The sequence below is a fragment of the Siphateles boraxobius genome, unplaced genomic scaffold (genome assembly GCF_051911475.1).
Source record: "Siphateles boraxobius isolate OS27281-9 unplaced genomic scaffold, OSU_SipBor_1 26, whole genome shotgun sequence".
NCBI lineage: Eukaryota > Metazoa > Chordata > Actinopteri > Cypriniformes > Leuciscidae > Siphateles > Siphateles boraxobius.
This window is the reverse complement of record NW_027508876.1, coordinates 4,789,299-4,803,626: the sequence shown is the minus strand read 5'-3', so window position 1 is coordinate 4,803,626 and position 14,328 is coordinate 4,789,299. Positions and strand designations below refer to the sequence as shown.

Below are 14,328 nucleotides of genomic sequence, written 5' to 3'. Positions count from 1 at the left end.
AATTGAGAAAAACATTTTACATTTAGCCTAGTATCTTTATGTATATTCTTAGTCTCATTATTGTTAGTCTTTTTTCACAGAAACACAAAATTACAAATAGGCTAGTCTCAAACACCGTAGCCCTTTTGCCTACTGTTCTTATCTAAGTTCAACTGCAGCGTAAAGCAAAAAAAAAAAATTCTTTTTCATAACCTGCACCTCTGTGGGGCAATTTATTTCTTAATCAGCGCTGATTTTCATAGGCGTTCATGTAACATCTAAAGTCCGTTTTTCAATCAATGCATATAGTGGAAATAATAGTTTGAAAAAGCTGAAAGAAGCCTTTTTTTGAACGAGACATTGTTATGTTTTGTTCCTCTGTCTGTGCTTCAGAGAGCATCTCAAGCCGCTAAACTTATGGAAGGTTTTCAGTCAGGGAAACTGTTTCTCAAAGATGCGCAACGATTTATAGATTTATTTGGAACTTTTTTTGAGAAGTCATTCAATATTAACGTCTTGTTTTTAAATGGTATAAAATCAGTAGGCCTAGAATCGTGCTGAATGATGTTCGAAAAGGGATCCCTTGTCTAATATGTTGCTATTTCTATTGTTATAAATGTATAAAAACAACAGCCTACAAGAGCTTTTTTGTGAATTATAGTCTGTTTCAGAAATTTGCTTTTATTGTAATATGACTAAATTTGGTTGAGTGGTCTGTTATGCCACAGGATTAAAATTTAATCCTGAGTGGTCTGTTATGCCGTCAGGTCCCAACAAATAGGGAACTCAGGATGCCTGAACATCTGACTATAAGCATCTGAAAACGGGCTCTTTTGAAAGTCCAATGCCCATCCGGTCTCTACAGAGGGCACCAGTGGCTGCCTCAAAGGTGCTCACATACTCCTCACATGGAGTACACATGCAGGACAAGATCACAGATAGGCCAAAACCAAGGGTAGGGACACACCGAACCGATGCCAAAGAACTAGTGCTGATGAAAGCCGACTGTGTTGATTCATAGATATCTATATTCGTCGTTCAAAAAGGGAAACCGACGCTGCAGGCTGCAGATACACAACCCGTGAACAAAGCAGCCACGCACTTGCAATTTTGAATATCAATCCTGCTGATCACTTTCTTTATTCCACTCCGGTCCTGTTAATAGGCCTTTTAAAATATTCGCCCAGGAACACTCGGGTAAGATGACATAAACTTAGAATACCCTTCTTTCTCTACAGTTTTGACTTCTTTGCTCGCTGCTTTGCTATTATTCTCGTGCACTGACTCATTCACTAAGCTGAAAAGCCAGTCAGAGTTCACTCTCTCACTGACAGCCCAACCCCTATTCTACAGCGTCTGACCAACGGAGCGGAACACAGAAAAAACTAAGTCGGCTGCACCCATGCCTGACAAAATCTCAAAGAGGCAAAAACTAAAGATCCCTGAGCAGTTGAGACGGGAGCTGCTGCAGCAGAAGTCTCTAGCCCCCTCTCGGAAGATAGCGCCTGTGTGTTGTGCACAGGGAACGTCTCTAGTTACTATCGTAACCTTGGTTCCCTGAGAGGCGGGAACCAGACATTACGTCTGCTGTGACGTATATGGGAACTCCTCCCTTCTCCACTTTTGCTGAAATCTTATGGGCTAACGCCAACTGGGGACTGCTGGCCAATTGACGCGAACAGGTTCGCCGACAGTATAAATTGCATGGGTGCGACAATTACGTCAGAATCTCTTTCTTCACGCTAGAAGTCATATCTTAAGTCATTGTGGAAGTTGCTATAGAGGACTACCTACTCCCTGTTTTTACCTCTCCGCATCCGATGGCTGCTACATGCCAGATATGTGCGGGTCCCATTGTTCGGACCGCAGCCTGCCTTCCAAGCCATGCAGGTTCATGGCCCACCAGCCAGACAAGGCATATGCATCTGCGGGAGAATCTACCAAGCGCTCTGAACAGGCCATCGGCCTTTCCATGGGGTTCATGGTCGTCGTTAACAGGCACCTATGGCTAACCCTAGGTGACCTGAAGGACTCGGACCGCAAGACGCTCCTAAACGCTCCAGTCACTCCCTTCGGCCTCTTTGGTGACGCCGTGGAGTCGATCACGGAGTGTTTTTCCGAGACGCAGAAGCGTGCCAAGTCGATGAGCCACGTGATGCCCCGTCACTCACTCCTGTCATCTGCAAGGTCCAGCTCTTCTTCGGCACCTCGCCAGGCTCAAGGAAAGGCTAGGCAGCCCATGTGGCGCCCCGCCCCGAACCGGATGCTCGTTTCTGACGGAACAGGCAGTGGACGGGGCCTGGGAGAAAATGTCAGGGTCAGAGAAGGAGCCCGCGCCGCGAGAGAGTCAGCGCGCCATCCTCGGCTACCAAGCCATCTTCCTGACGGAGTGGTCAAGAGGAAGAGAGCCCCGCCCCCAATCGCCATGTTCTAAAGCATCATGTCCCCCATGTTCATATGCTGTTTATTCAAATGCTGTTTATTTTTGTGTGAGTTACACAATAAAAACATGTATCCATTCACAAAAAGAGCTTTTTCTTCCTCTTGCACCCAACACTGTATCACTCGCCCTGCCTCAGAGCAGCGCAGAGCCACAACCCATGACTATAATGGCCTCTCGAAGGCGCGAGGGAGCCAACACCACACAAAGCCCGCCCCGAGCCGCCCTCCCGCCAGTGCTTCTAGCCTTGCGGGGGCGGGCCTCCAGTCAAAACATGCCATCAGCTGCTACTGGGAATAATTCAGCACAGATATTCTCTCCAGTTCAAACGCAGACCACCCCGCTTCAACGGCGTGGTCCCGTCACTGACTTTGCCCCAAAACGTTCCCGTTCTGAGACAGGAAGTTCTCAGTCTGCTCGAGAAGGGAGCTATAGAGCGTGTCCCTCAGAGCGAGCAGGAGAGCGGATTCTACAGCCGCTACTTTGTGGTGCCAAAGAAGGATGGAGGACTCTGTCTGATACTGGACCTGAGACCCATCAACCGAGCATTCACAAGCGCACATTCAGAATGACAACACTGAAACAGATCCTGGCACAGATATGTCCCGGGGACTAGTTCGCCTCAGTGGACCTAAAGGACGCGTACTTTCATATTCAAATAGCGACGCGCCACAGGCGATTCCTGAGATTTGCTTTCGAGGGCACGGCATACCAGTATTCAGTGCTTCCGTTCGGGCTGGCCCTAGCCCCCCGCACCTTTTCAAGGTGCGTGGACGCAGCGCTTTCTCCCCTCAGATCGAGCGGAATGCACATCCTGAATTATCTGGACGATTGGCTGATTTTAGCCCACTCAAGAGATGTGCTAATCAGTCACGTGGAAAAGCTGCTTTGCCATCTGGATACGCTGGGACTGCGTGTGAATATGCAGAAGAGCGTGTTTTTACAGAGTCGGACTATAACATATCTTGGAGTATGTTTGGACTCGATGGCGATGTGAGCCCTCATCTCTCAAGAGCGCATAGAGCCAATCTCATCGACTCTGTGGTCTCTTACATTAATCACTAGGGGGGCGTGAGAGGAGAAATCTTAAAAACCCTGAGCTGCTGAGAAAGGAGCTGCTGGAACAGAAGTCTCAAGCCTCTAGTACAGGAAGCACTCATTCCAGCCAAGGCCAAACAGGATATTTTTTTCTGTTCTATTTTTTTGCATAATTGTGTGCATTTGAACCAAAGTGCATGTATAATGTTAATGTTTATTATTCAAAAAGGTGAATAGTGAAATATTTCTATAAATAAATATACATAGGCTACACTTACATTTTTTATTTCTTAAATTTTAAAACCTTTAAAACACAGCCTTTTGCACACCTTAATTATCTTCAAAGTCTCGATTTACATTAAATTTTCTATACCATTAAAGCCAGGAGGTGGCGCTGTAATCATCTCATAGTATGCTACTCATGGATCATATGCATCGATTATTTGACAATTAAATTAGTGGATATGTTGTAAAATGCAAAATAAACAAAATTGAACTTAACTGAATAGTGAAAAATTGTTACTCCTGGTTAGGCTACTAGAAAAAAACTCGAATTTTGTTTTTATTTTATTTTAGCCTATTATTAAATCAGACAGCTATCTAGAGTCCTCTCTCTCTTTCTCCCGTGTATGTCTTTGATCAGAGGTTTGGGGAAAAAGGCAGCTGTCGTGCTGCTCCCTCCCACAGAGCAGAACAAACGCTATATTCATCTGCCTCTGAAACTCCCCGGAGCAACTTCAGAACAGACGGAGCACAATAATATCATTAAATGCAGCTGGACGCAGACACGTACACCGTCTGATCTGTTCCACCGTCCGTTCTAACAATGTGGAAGATCTGCGGTGTCCTGGTCGCCTGGGCTCTGCTGCTCATCCTGAATGTGCGAGCTCAGTCTCAAAACAGGTAACTTTCTTCAGTCATGAATGATGCGCGCGCACTGAATGCCCATGTATGATCACAGTTAGCGGCGCGGCGGATCTCACATACGAAACCGCTGTGCATGCATGTCAAAGTTTTATGATCCATATAGGCTGTGTTGAAAAAATGAATTCTACATCGATGCAGGTTTTTTGTGTGTGTTCTTTCTCTTGTCTAGACAGACCTTCACGTGTGGTGGTAATGTCACAGGAGAGTCGGGTGTTATCGGTAGTCAGGGTTATCCGGGCGTCTATCCGCCGAATACCAAATGTGTATGGAGAATTACTGTAAGTAACTGATTTAGGCTATTATGTATTCGGATTGTTGCCGACTGTAATTACCATGCGTCTTAAAGCTAATATAGTTCAACCGTATTTGCATTTCCTGAAGAAAATATTAGTGCACTGCAGCAATTAAAAAAAAAAATCGGTTTAGATTAAGTTTGAGGCTTTGGCACTGTAAAAATTAAATATCGCAGTGAAAATATAACAGTTGTCATGTTAAAGGGGCTATGGTTAACACGAATCAGAATTCACTATAGCAAAATTAACCAATTAGAATTAATCATGCAAATGCAGTGATGTAACCACCGCGTCGGTGACTTTTTATCTCACAATTCAAATTTTTTTTCTCAGAAAAGGGAGTTCCCACAATTGCGACCTCACAACTCTATAAGGATAAAAAAAGCAGGTTTGTGTGATATAAACACAAGTTTATATCTTGCTTGCAGTTCTGACTTTATTTCTCATAGTTAGATATAAACTCAGAATTGTGAGATATAAGCTTGCAAGAAAAACAATCAGAATTAGGAGATAAAAATTTGCAAACGCCATTCTTATTTTTTTATTCCGGGTTGGAAACAAGCTTCCATAATAATCAGTGGATCAAGTAATGGCGAAGAATACAAAAACACATGAATTGATGAACCAAGAAAAAAAAATTGATAATTGGATTTGTTACATAGCAGGTAACAGAAAACATTTTACAGATCTTAAGTTAGCATAGAACGCTACCAAATCTAACATTTGTGGAGATTTATGTTTTTAATCCACAATCCATCAGTATGTCCAGGAATGTATCTATACACACGCATAAAGAGCATAGGTATCTACAGGACTTAATTGAATACAATGCATGCTGTGAATGTTTGCAGTGTTAAACATTGTTCAATAAGTACAAAGTTTACATTTTAGACAATCTCTAACAAGTCAGTTTTTTTCAGATTTTTAAACTTTAATCTTATAAAGTTTATAAAGAACAAAAACAGATAACAACTAAGGCTGAATCGATCAGTGTTAATGTTTGAATATGTCTGTATGTTTAGTGTTTTGTGGGTAAATAAAAAAATAATTAAAATGTAGTTCTGCATTGCATGTAGCTACTGTAATGATGATGCAATAGAAAGTCGTGGCAAGAATCAGTGTGTGTCTGGTTGTGATCTCCATTTGGTTAGGCTGCTGCCCACATTACATCCTTGTGGCAACTCCAGACTCATTCTAGCATTTTATTGCATTGCCGTCATTGCATATGAGACTTAATTGGTGACCACTCTGACTAAGAGAGATTGTCCACTTTATTTTAAAGATCTCAATTAGGGCAGAACCTGATTTCCATGTTGCTGCAGTAAAATACAAAAAACAAACAAAAAACATATGCTTATTAGTTTGCATTTCACTGTTTTTATTCTTTTTGAGAGATGCTGAATCTGTTTTTGTGGAAGTGAGATGAGCACTACAATAACCATCATATTCACACAGCACACATAACGCCTCAGCACTTATGATTTCTCTCAAAATGCCGACAGGAGAGCTGAAAGACAATAAATAGGAAAACAAAGTAACTTGAGTTACTTTATTTGAAAAGTTAACATATTACTTTTTCAAGGAACGAGTAAAGTAACACATATTGCTTTTAAATTTACAACATCTGATTACGTAACTTGTGTTACTTGTAATGTATTAGCCTACATATTTGTTAGTATAATACTTTGGAAAGATTTCATAGTCATGGTTCTTGAAGTATTTTTCCATTCATTCTCTCCATAGGCTTGTGATAAACAATCCTCAGTAAAGCATTTTAAGTCACGAACCAAACCAATCACGAGATGCATCACAACATTACAAACTAAGTCAATCGAAAAATGCTAAGAAATTACAATAAAGTATTAAAAAAATATTTTTAGCTAAGCCGCAGTCACACTAGAATTTGAGAACGCAAAATTTCTTCACACACTGCAACAGTCATACTATGACGTCATTCTGCGGCATCTTTAAAAAAAAAAAACTAATTCAACATATAAATATTTCCAAAATGTAAAAAGAAAATATACAATCTACTCCACTTTAATGCAATCCTGCAACATAACATATCTCTTTTCTATTGAGTGTTTTCATGTGATACATATTCGCAGGGCTGAGTTCACCAAACTTGAACTTTGGAACACAGCAAAATTTGTATGAGCTTGAGTATGAATGGAAGTCAATGGAACGTAAAGTGTCGTGTGATCACCCCTTTAATATCACCGTAAAATCATGTTTTTTTATGGAATATTCCAGTATTTATTATAAATGATTTATCCCGATTGACAAAATCAAGTCCCGCCTTTCATGTTTGAGAAGCAGTTTCACTCGGATGTATGTCACAAATGAGAAGAACAGGCTATCACAACATCTATCTCATGCCAACCCCATGAAGGACTGAAAATGAAGTATTTAAATTAAAAATGTTTGTACAATATAAACGGATAACTGTAAGTGTAAAGTAGTGTTGAGCTGTTTAAAATGTGTGTATCAGACGTCTTTAGAAGAGAAGTGCATTCGGTCACATTTTAGTTTAGGGTCCAATTCTCACTATTAACTATGACTTTTGCCTCAGTAAACTCCTAATTACTGCTTATTAATAGTTAGTTAAGTTTAGGTATTAAGTAGGATTAAGGGTTGTAGAATATGGTCATGCAGAACAAGGCATTAATATGTGCTTTATAAATACTAGTAATAAGCCAATATCCTAGTATTTTGCATGAGAACTAGACCCTTACGATCATTCTTATGGTTCTCGATATGACGTCTGCTTCTTGCAGGTTCCAGAGGGCAAAGTGGTCGTCCTCTCATTTCGTTTTCTTGACTTAGAGAGTGACAACCTGTGCCGGTATGATTACGTGGATGTTTATAGTGGCCACGGCAATGGACAGCGTCTCGGCCGCTTCTGTGGGACGTTCAGGCCGGGAGCCCTCGTTTCCACAGGCAACAAGATGCTCATACAGATGATGTCTGATGCCAATACAGCTGGTAGCGGCTTCCTGGCTGTGTACTCTGCTGCCAACCCTAATGAACGGGGTAAGAACATCATAAAAATGGACCATAAATGTGGCAGCTAATAAGATGTTTTGCTCTGTTCAACTCAGTAAGCCAAAAGAGTTTATTAGGTGTTTTAAAGGAATAGTTCCCCCGAAAAATTTAAATTCTGTCATCATTTACTCACCCTCATGTCTTTCCAAACTTATTAGACTTTTGAAACACAAATAAAGATATTTTTAAGGAAATCTGAAATATTTCTGTCCCTCCATTGAATGTCTGTTCACCCAAAACTCTCGTTGAAAGAGATCAATTAAAAAAACACGTGAATCAAGCGGTTTACTCCAAGTCTTTCTGCAGAGACACGATCACTTTACAAGATGAACAGATTTAATGTATGCTTTTCTTCACATAAACATTGATCAGCACTCAAATATGGTAAACATAAGCTCAACTGTACTTGATGCGTGAGAACAAACCTCATTGGTTCTTGCGGAAGCTCATGTGGATTTATTTTACTATCTCTTTATGAACTTTTTGAAACGTCAGAGTTTTGGGTAAATAGACTGTAATGGAGAGACAGAAATCTCTCAGATTTCATTAAAGATGAACGAAAGTCTTATGGGTTTGGAACGACATGAGGGTGAGTAAATGATGACAGAATTTTCATTTTTGGGTGAACTAACCCTTTAAGGTTTAGTTCAACAGTTTGTTTGTTGATTGTAATTTGGTGTTTATATACAATCATACTGCCAAGCTCTTCCAAAATATGATCCATGTTTCTGTCCATAAACTCAGTTGCTATTACGATTGGATTGTGTTTACGTTGGCAAAGGTCAAGTTTAATGAGCAGTTAAGAGCTATTTAACATCCGACAGCTCCTACAGAAGTCAGAGGTCAGTATAACGCTAGCTGGAGAAGAGAAATGGATCCTTAATGCCTCAATATAAACCGTTTCCGTTCAGTAAATCACTGAAAGACCTTGTCGATTCACACAAAAGTAAGAAAAACCTGGTTTTACTTTGACTAGTTAAACAAAATGGGATTTTCTCTGCAGGGTCTGACAGTTGATTTAGAACACTCTGGAGGAAGCTGGAGAACATCGCTGTGTACTTCATGGCATGATGTGGAATTTCTCACAGACGTATTTCCAGTGAATCAGTGATTGGTCAGACCTCCAGGGGCTGTCTCGCTCACCGAGTAACTGTATAAGTGACGAGACGTCTGCTTGGCTGAAGCAAGACAGCTGGAATGTTAATGATTTAGATTGTGTCTCTGTTTTTTGCCCATCAGTAGTTGACGGACAGCTGATACGTGTTGGAAACAATTGAAGCTTGCTGTTAGAGCCACACGATTGATTGTTTCTCGATTCAAACATCGATGAAATCTTATTCCTAATGACAACGATTCAGCTATGTCTATGCTTTGACCCACATGATCACAGCAAACATTTAAATCTGTGTCTGTTGGCGCTGCCGCTGACCCAGCTAGAGAGCAGTAGTCATTTATAGGTATGAAACAGCTTCACAAACAGTCTTTTCAACCACACAAGTATCACTATTTCTGTTTTACAGTAATTTAAATGATCACAGAAGTACTAGGATAAAAGATTATAGTTCAGATATAAACACGTAGCGATCAAAATAGAAAAAAAAACTTATGAAAGTAACTTGACTGTTGACACTTCAAATAAAGATAGTATAGATTACATCATTACATACTGGTGAATCGATACTGTCTTTATTTGAAGCTTCATGTTACTTTCAGAAGGTGTTTTACAGAGACTGTTAAAAATGTATTTGTCATTGAATAATTTTCGAGAGATTCATTAAAAAAATGATGATTCATCCAGTAATGAAACGAGTGAAGTCATTGAATCATTCGTTAAAACCAATTTTTTGTCAGAACCTCTAGTAAATTATTTGTTATTTTGTTTAGCTGTCTATTCAGAGTCGTATTAGAATTGGGATCTCTGTTAAAAAAATAAATACTCAATTTATCCAGAATCGTGCTGCTCTTCTTGCAGTCATCACATCACTGATGTTATCAGGTTTAAGTTTTGTGCTAAAAGCTGTGCCAGTGCTTATTTTGGTCACCCACTTTGTGTCAGTCTAATGACAAAGGGTCATATTTCACCTTCAATTAATAATTAAATTAGTAATAATAATTAAATATATGTTACCCTTTTTTTTAAATTCAAATCAATAAATAAATTACATATTTAATGGTTGAAGAAAATTAAGCCTATTTTCAGGACCATTCATATTTTCCACATTATTTTCACATTAATTTTGTGACAATTAAAGGATACTTTTTCTGATTTTCAACCAGCTTTTCAACTATGATGTAAATTCAATAATATATGTGAATGAATGATATGTACTCTGTTTATTTGTCAGCAAAAGTTCTCAGAGCAAAAGTCCCTAAACTGTCAGAAGTTTGCAGGATGATGAAAATGGTGCATTTTGCATCAACCTGTGGACTTTCGACAGCTTCTGGGCCTTTGTTAAAACTAAGGATTGAACTTTCACGTTTTTGTATCCCTGTCCACAGACAGAGGGGCACCGCCAAAAGTGCATTATGGGTGTTGTGTTGTAGATTTTTGCAAAAGGGAACCCACAGCCCTTTTTCTCTGTTTTCTTTAGTCATTTAGCACCGATTACATTTTTTTTTTCACGTTTCTACTGCGTAGACAGCCAAGTTTTATTAAAAGCCCATCTTGCTAGTGGTGAATTGACCCTTAAAATATATTTTCAACTATAATGCATCCGCATATTTTAATTCATTAGAATCATACATTTTCATTAGATTCATTACATTTCTTTACTGTAATACAGTGATTTGTCCCCAAAACGCCATTGTCGTGTAAATGAACGTCCAAAACGCATACAAAGTTTTTGAAAACGGTGTCGTGTAAACGGCCCCTACAATAGTCTGAATATAAACGCTTATTAAGGTGCATCATAGTGATTCAGGATTAGACAAAAACATGGTTTGGAAGATGGATTTATGTACTCGCTCATTATATAAATTTTGAACCAAAAAAGTTACAAAGTGTACCTTTAAAATTAGAGTACATTTATTGTAAACCTACAAATGGCTTACTTGTATATGAATTCAAAATATTATTTCCTTGTGATTTTGGGTTGAAATATCATTGGAAACATTTATGACGGATCTAGTGACATTCAGTCTTTTTAGTATAGAGTAGCGATCCAAAAATCCTGTTTAAAATGGCAGAGAGGTTTATAGTGCAGTTTCATCATAATTTCTGGATCAAAAATAGGCTTAGCACCTTTTAATATGGGCACCAAAATCAATACACACTGCTTTCGTTGGCATACAGTTCTAGAAGCATCAGCTTTGGATAAAGGGCTTTGGCAGCTGTGTTGAAGGATTAAGGCAGGAACTGCACGCTGGGACCAACAAGTCTGTAAACTCTCTCATAATGACAAGACTGTAGGGAAGTACATTTTAGAGTCCGCCAATGATGGTGCTGTGCAATTATCTCATGCATTCCTTTTAATTAGGGGTGAACGACCTCACACTGGATGCTTGGTCTATGTTTAGCGTTTCTCTCGTGGAGTTTAGGAAACATTTCCTAAATGTCTGTCTGAATGGATGTTTACAGGGGATCAGTACTGTGGTGGGAGACTAATGAAGCCATCAGGAACCTTCAAGACTCCTAACTGGCCAGAGAAAGACTATCCTGCTGGAGTCACGTGTTCTTGGCATATAGTAGCACCCAAGAACCAGGTGGACTCATCATTATTTTATTTTTTTATCCTTAACTTGGCTACAAAAACAATGAATGGCTTAACAGACAATCAATAATATTATCGATTTAATTGCACTGCAACATTTGTACGGAATTGATTTGGATAATGACTCAAAGGGTGTTTTCTCACTTGTACTTCAGTTCTCTTGGTTCTTTTGGTCCGGACCAAAAAAAAAGGCATTTAGTCCTGGTTCCCTTGTATTCACACTGTCATTTTTAAGACCAAACCTAAATGTATGTTTTGCAATGGAACTTCCAAAACAATGCTGTGTGCTGGGCTAAACGTGCTTATTGTATGTGCATACATATGATGATATTTCTACCAACAGAAGAGCTTACAAACTGTGTAGAGGAGTCAAAACAGTGCCAGGAATGCAAGGAGACACAGTTCTGACACCTGTACCAAACTGTGGGCAACATGGCTCGAGACGAGACAAGAAAAACCATGTATGCTTGAGCTGTCCTTTTTATGGTCGCATCTTGTAACATCACGGCCAGTTTTTGGTTCATTTAGATGTCTTTGGTTGCGTTCATATATCAGTCAAACCGCACCAGAATTTGTTTGGAATAGGTCCGAGACCAATTTTTTCAGCAGTTTCAGTGCACTTGTTTGGTGCACGCCAGGGTTCGGATGGCAGCATTCACGCTTATTCAAATGAACCGCACTAAAGCAATCGAACTAGAGTTTGTTTTAATCGAACCAAACCTGCCAAGTGTGAACACACCCTAACTTTGCAACATCAACACTGTTATTGAACTGAATTGAATCAACATTGAACTGACTTGTGCTGAATAATGACACTATTTTCTTCTTTATAGCTACTTATAGCCGAATCAAAATTTTCATAATTGATGAACTTTGCAACTTTGACATTGAACTGAAACAAAACAACACTTAACTAAATTGAGCTGTATAAGAACACTATTTCTTTTGTAGTGCTGTCTTACACCTGAAATTGAATTAGATTCATTATTAATTTTACAACATTAATACTTATTTTCCTGTTTGTCACAGTGAAGCTGCTTTGAAACAATCTGTATTGTATAAAGCGTGTATACAACCATGAATTATACCTCAAAATATAATTATTTTTCTAAGCTTTTAGACTTAGAATTTTTAAGTGGAGGATATTAAAATGGGTGAAAAAATACCAGTAGCCTTGATTAAAAGTGCAATTCCATCATTATTTCAGATATTCCTTAATCTTGTTAATTCTTGTTAATAACTCCTTAATTCCCTAAACCTCTCGCATTTAGCTTAAACATTTGTCCTTTTTTACAGATTATAGAGGTAAAATTTGAGAAGTTTGATGTGGAGCGGGACAACTATTGCCGTTATGATTACGTAGCAATTTTTAATGGTGGAGAAATCAACGACGCTAAAAGAATTGGGAAATATTGTGGAGACAGTCCACCAGCGTATGTATCAATGCATCATTTATATCATGTATTACATCAGTTCTTTGCTCTATATTCAAGATATAAACATTCTGCTGCTAGCAATACTTCTTTATTTTCACTTCATATTCTGTGTTTCTCTCTGCTTTAGGCCTGTATTCTCAGAGGGGAATCAGCTCTTCATTCAGTTCCTCTCAGATCTAAGTTTAACAGCGGATGGCTTTATTGGTCATTACAAATTTAGACCAAAGAAGTTTCCCTCCACAACCGTTCCACCAACCACGACAGCACCACCCACTACCACTCGACCTATACGTAAGTATTCTCCCTAATCATACTGCATGTAGGTGGAGAGTTTAATGTTAGCCTACATTATAGGTGTTAACTTACGGTTAAAGAGGTCATATTATGCCGTTTTACAAAGTCTTGATTTTGTTTTTGAGATCTACTAGAATAGGTTCATGCTCAAATCCTTCATATACTTTAAATTGTTGCAACACCTCTCTTCCCTGTCTGTCAGTAACGCTATATTTATTTCTGGACTCTAAGAAGCCCCTCCTTCCGAAAAGTGCAATGTGCTCTGATTGGTCGGCTAGACCAGTGTGTTGTGATAGGTCAACTTCTTTGAGCGTGTTTCAGAAATGTCACGAGCCTTACCATAACCACGAGTTTCAATGCTCTACTAACGCAACTCAACCAGGCCTCATCCCCTAAATTTTGCGTATGCTTTGTGCGGGAATTAATGAAATGAAGAATATTGTCAAGACAACAATGGAGGCGTTTCAGGGAGTTCAGAAACAGTGTGCACTGATATCGAGAATAATTCCCTTTGTAGACCTTTTTCATGCTTAAACAGCAACATTACACACTAAAGAAAGTTGAAAATGTAAAAAAAAAACTTAATAGGTCCTATTTAAAAGTCAATGATTACTCATTAAACATCCCTACTCAAAAGACCAACCTGTATTTACCTGCTGCCATGTTAACGGTTTCAGCCATTTGTCACCAACCATTCCGGTTTTCTGCAAGATGAAACTAGTCACATTAGAAATGAATGAATTAGCTTTCTAGCACCGAATGAAACTGCAGTCATATGAGGCAACATGTAATTGCATTGTACATCTGCTACATACACGTGTTCAGTCCATTAGATGAAGTTGTAGTGGAAAGTAAATGATGCAAGGTCATTCAATGCAAGCTTTTTTTTTTATTATTGATTGATTATGTTTATTTCATTCATAGATATTTTCCATTAACTTACTTCATCATCCTCATATATATAATTTATAAAACCATGATGAAAAGGAGGCAGGGCGAAGAATATCTTATATTTCCTGCCCCCTCCACAAAAAAATTAATAAAAATAAACTCAACATAACAAATGAAACAAACTAGAAACCAAAACATCAACCTGAAAGAGATTTCCAAAGCAAAAGCAAACCATGATCACAACCATCATCATCATCATCATCATCATCAATTTC

General features: G+C 38.9%; 1 protein-coding gene across 1 annotated transcript in view; it reads left to right on the top strand.

Moving 5' to 3' along the window:
• Positions 1-4,071: 4,071 nt before the first annotated feature.
• Positions 4,072-14,328, top strand: part of pcolce2b (procollagen C-endopeptidase enhancer 2b) — a 34,281-nt gene continuing 24,024 nt past the window's right edge. The window contains exons 1-6 of the mRNA XM_077244168.1: positions 4,072-4,360; positions 4,554-4,662; positions 7,455-7,710; positions 11,300-11,424; positions 12,729-12,865; positions 12,996-13,159. Of these exons, the coding sequence (XP_077100283.1) occupies positions 4,284-4,360; positions 4,554-4,662; positions 7,455-7,710; positions 11,300-11,424; positions 12,729-12,865; positions 12,996-13,159 (868 nt within the window). The 5' untranslated portion in view covers positions 4,072-4,283. The remainder of the gene's footprint in view (positions 4,361-4,553; positions 4,663-7,454; positions 7,711-11,299; positions 11,425-12,728; positions 12,866-12,995; positions 13,160-14,328) is intronic.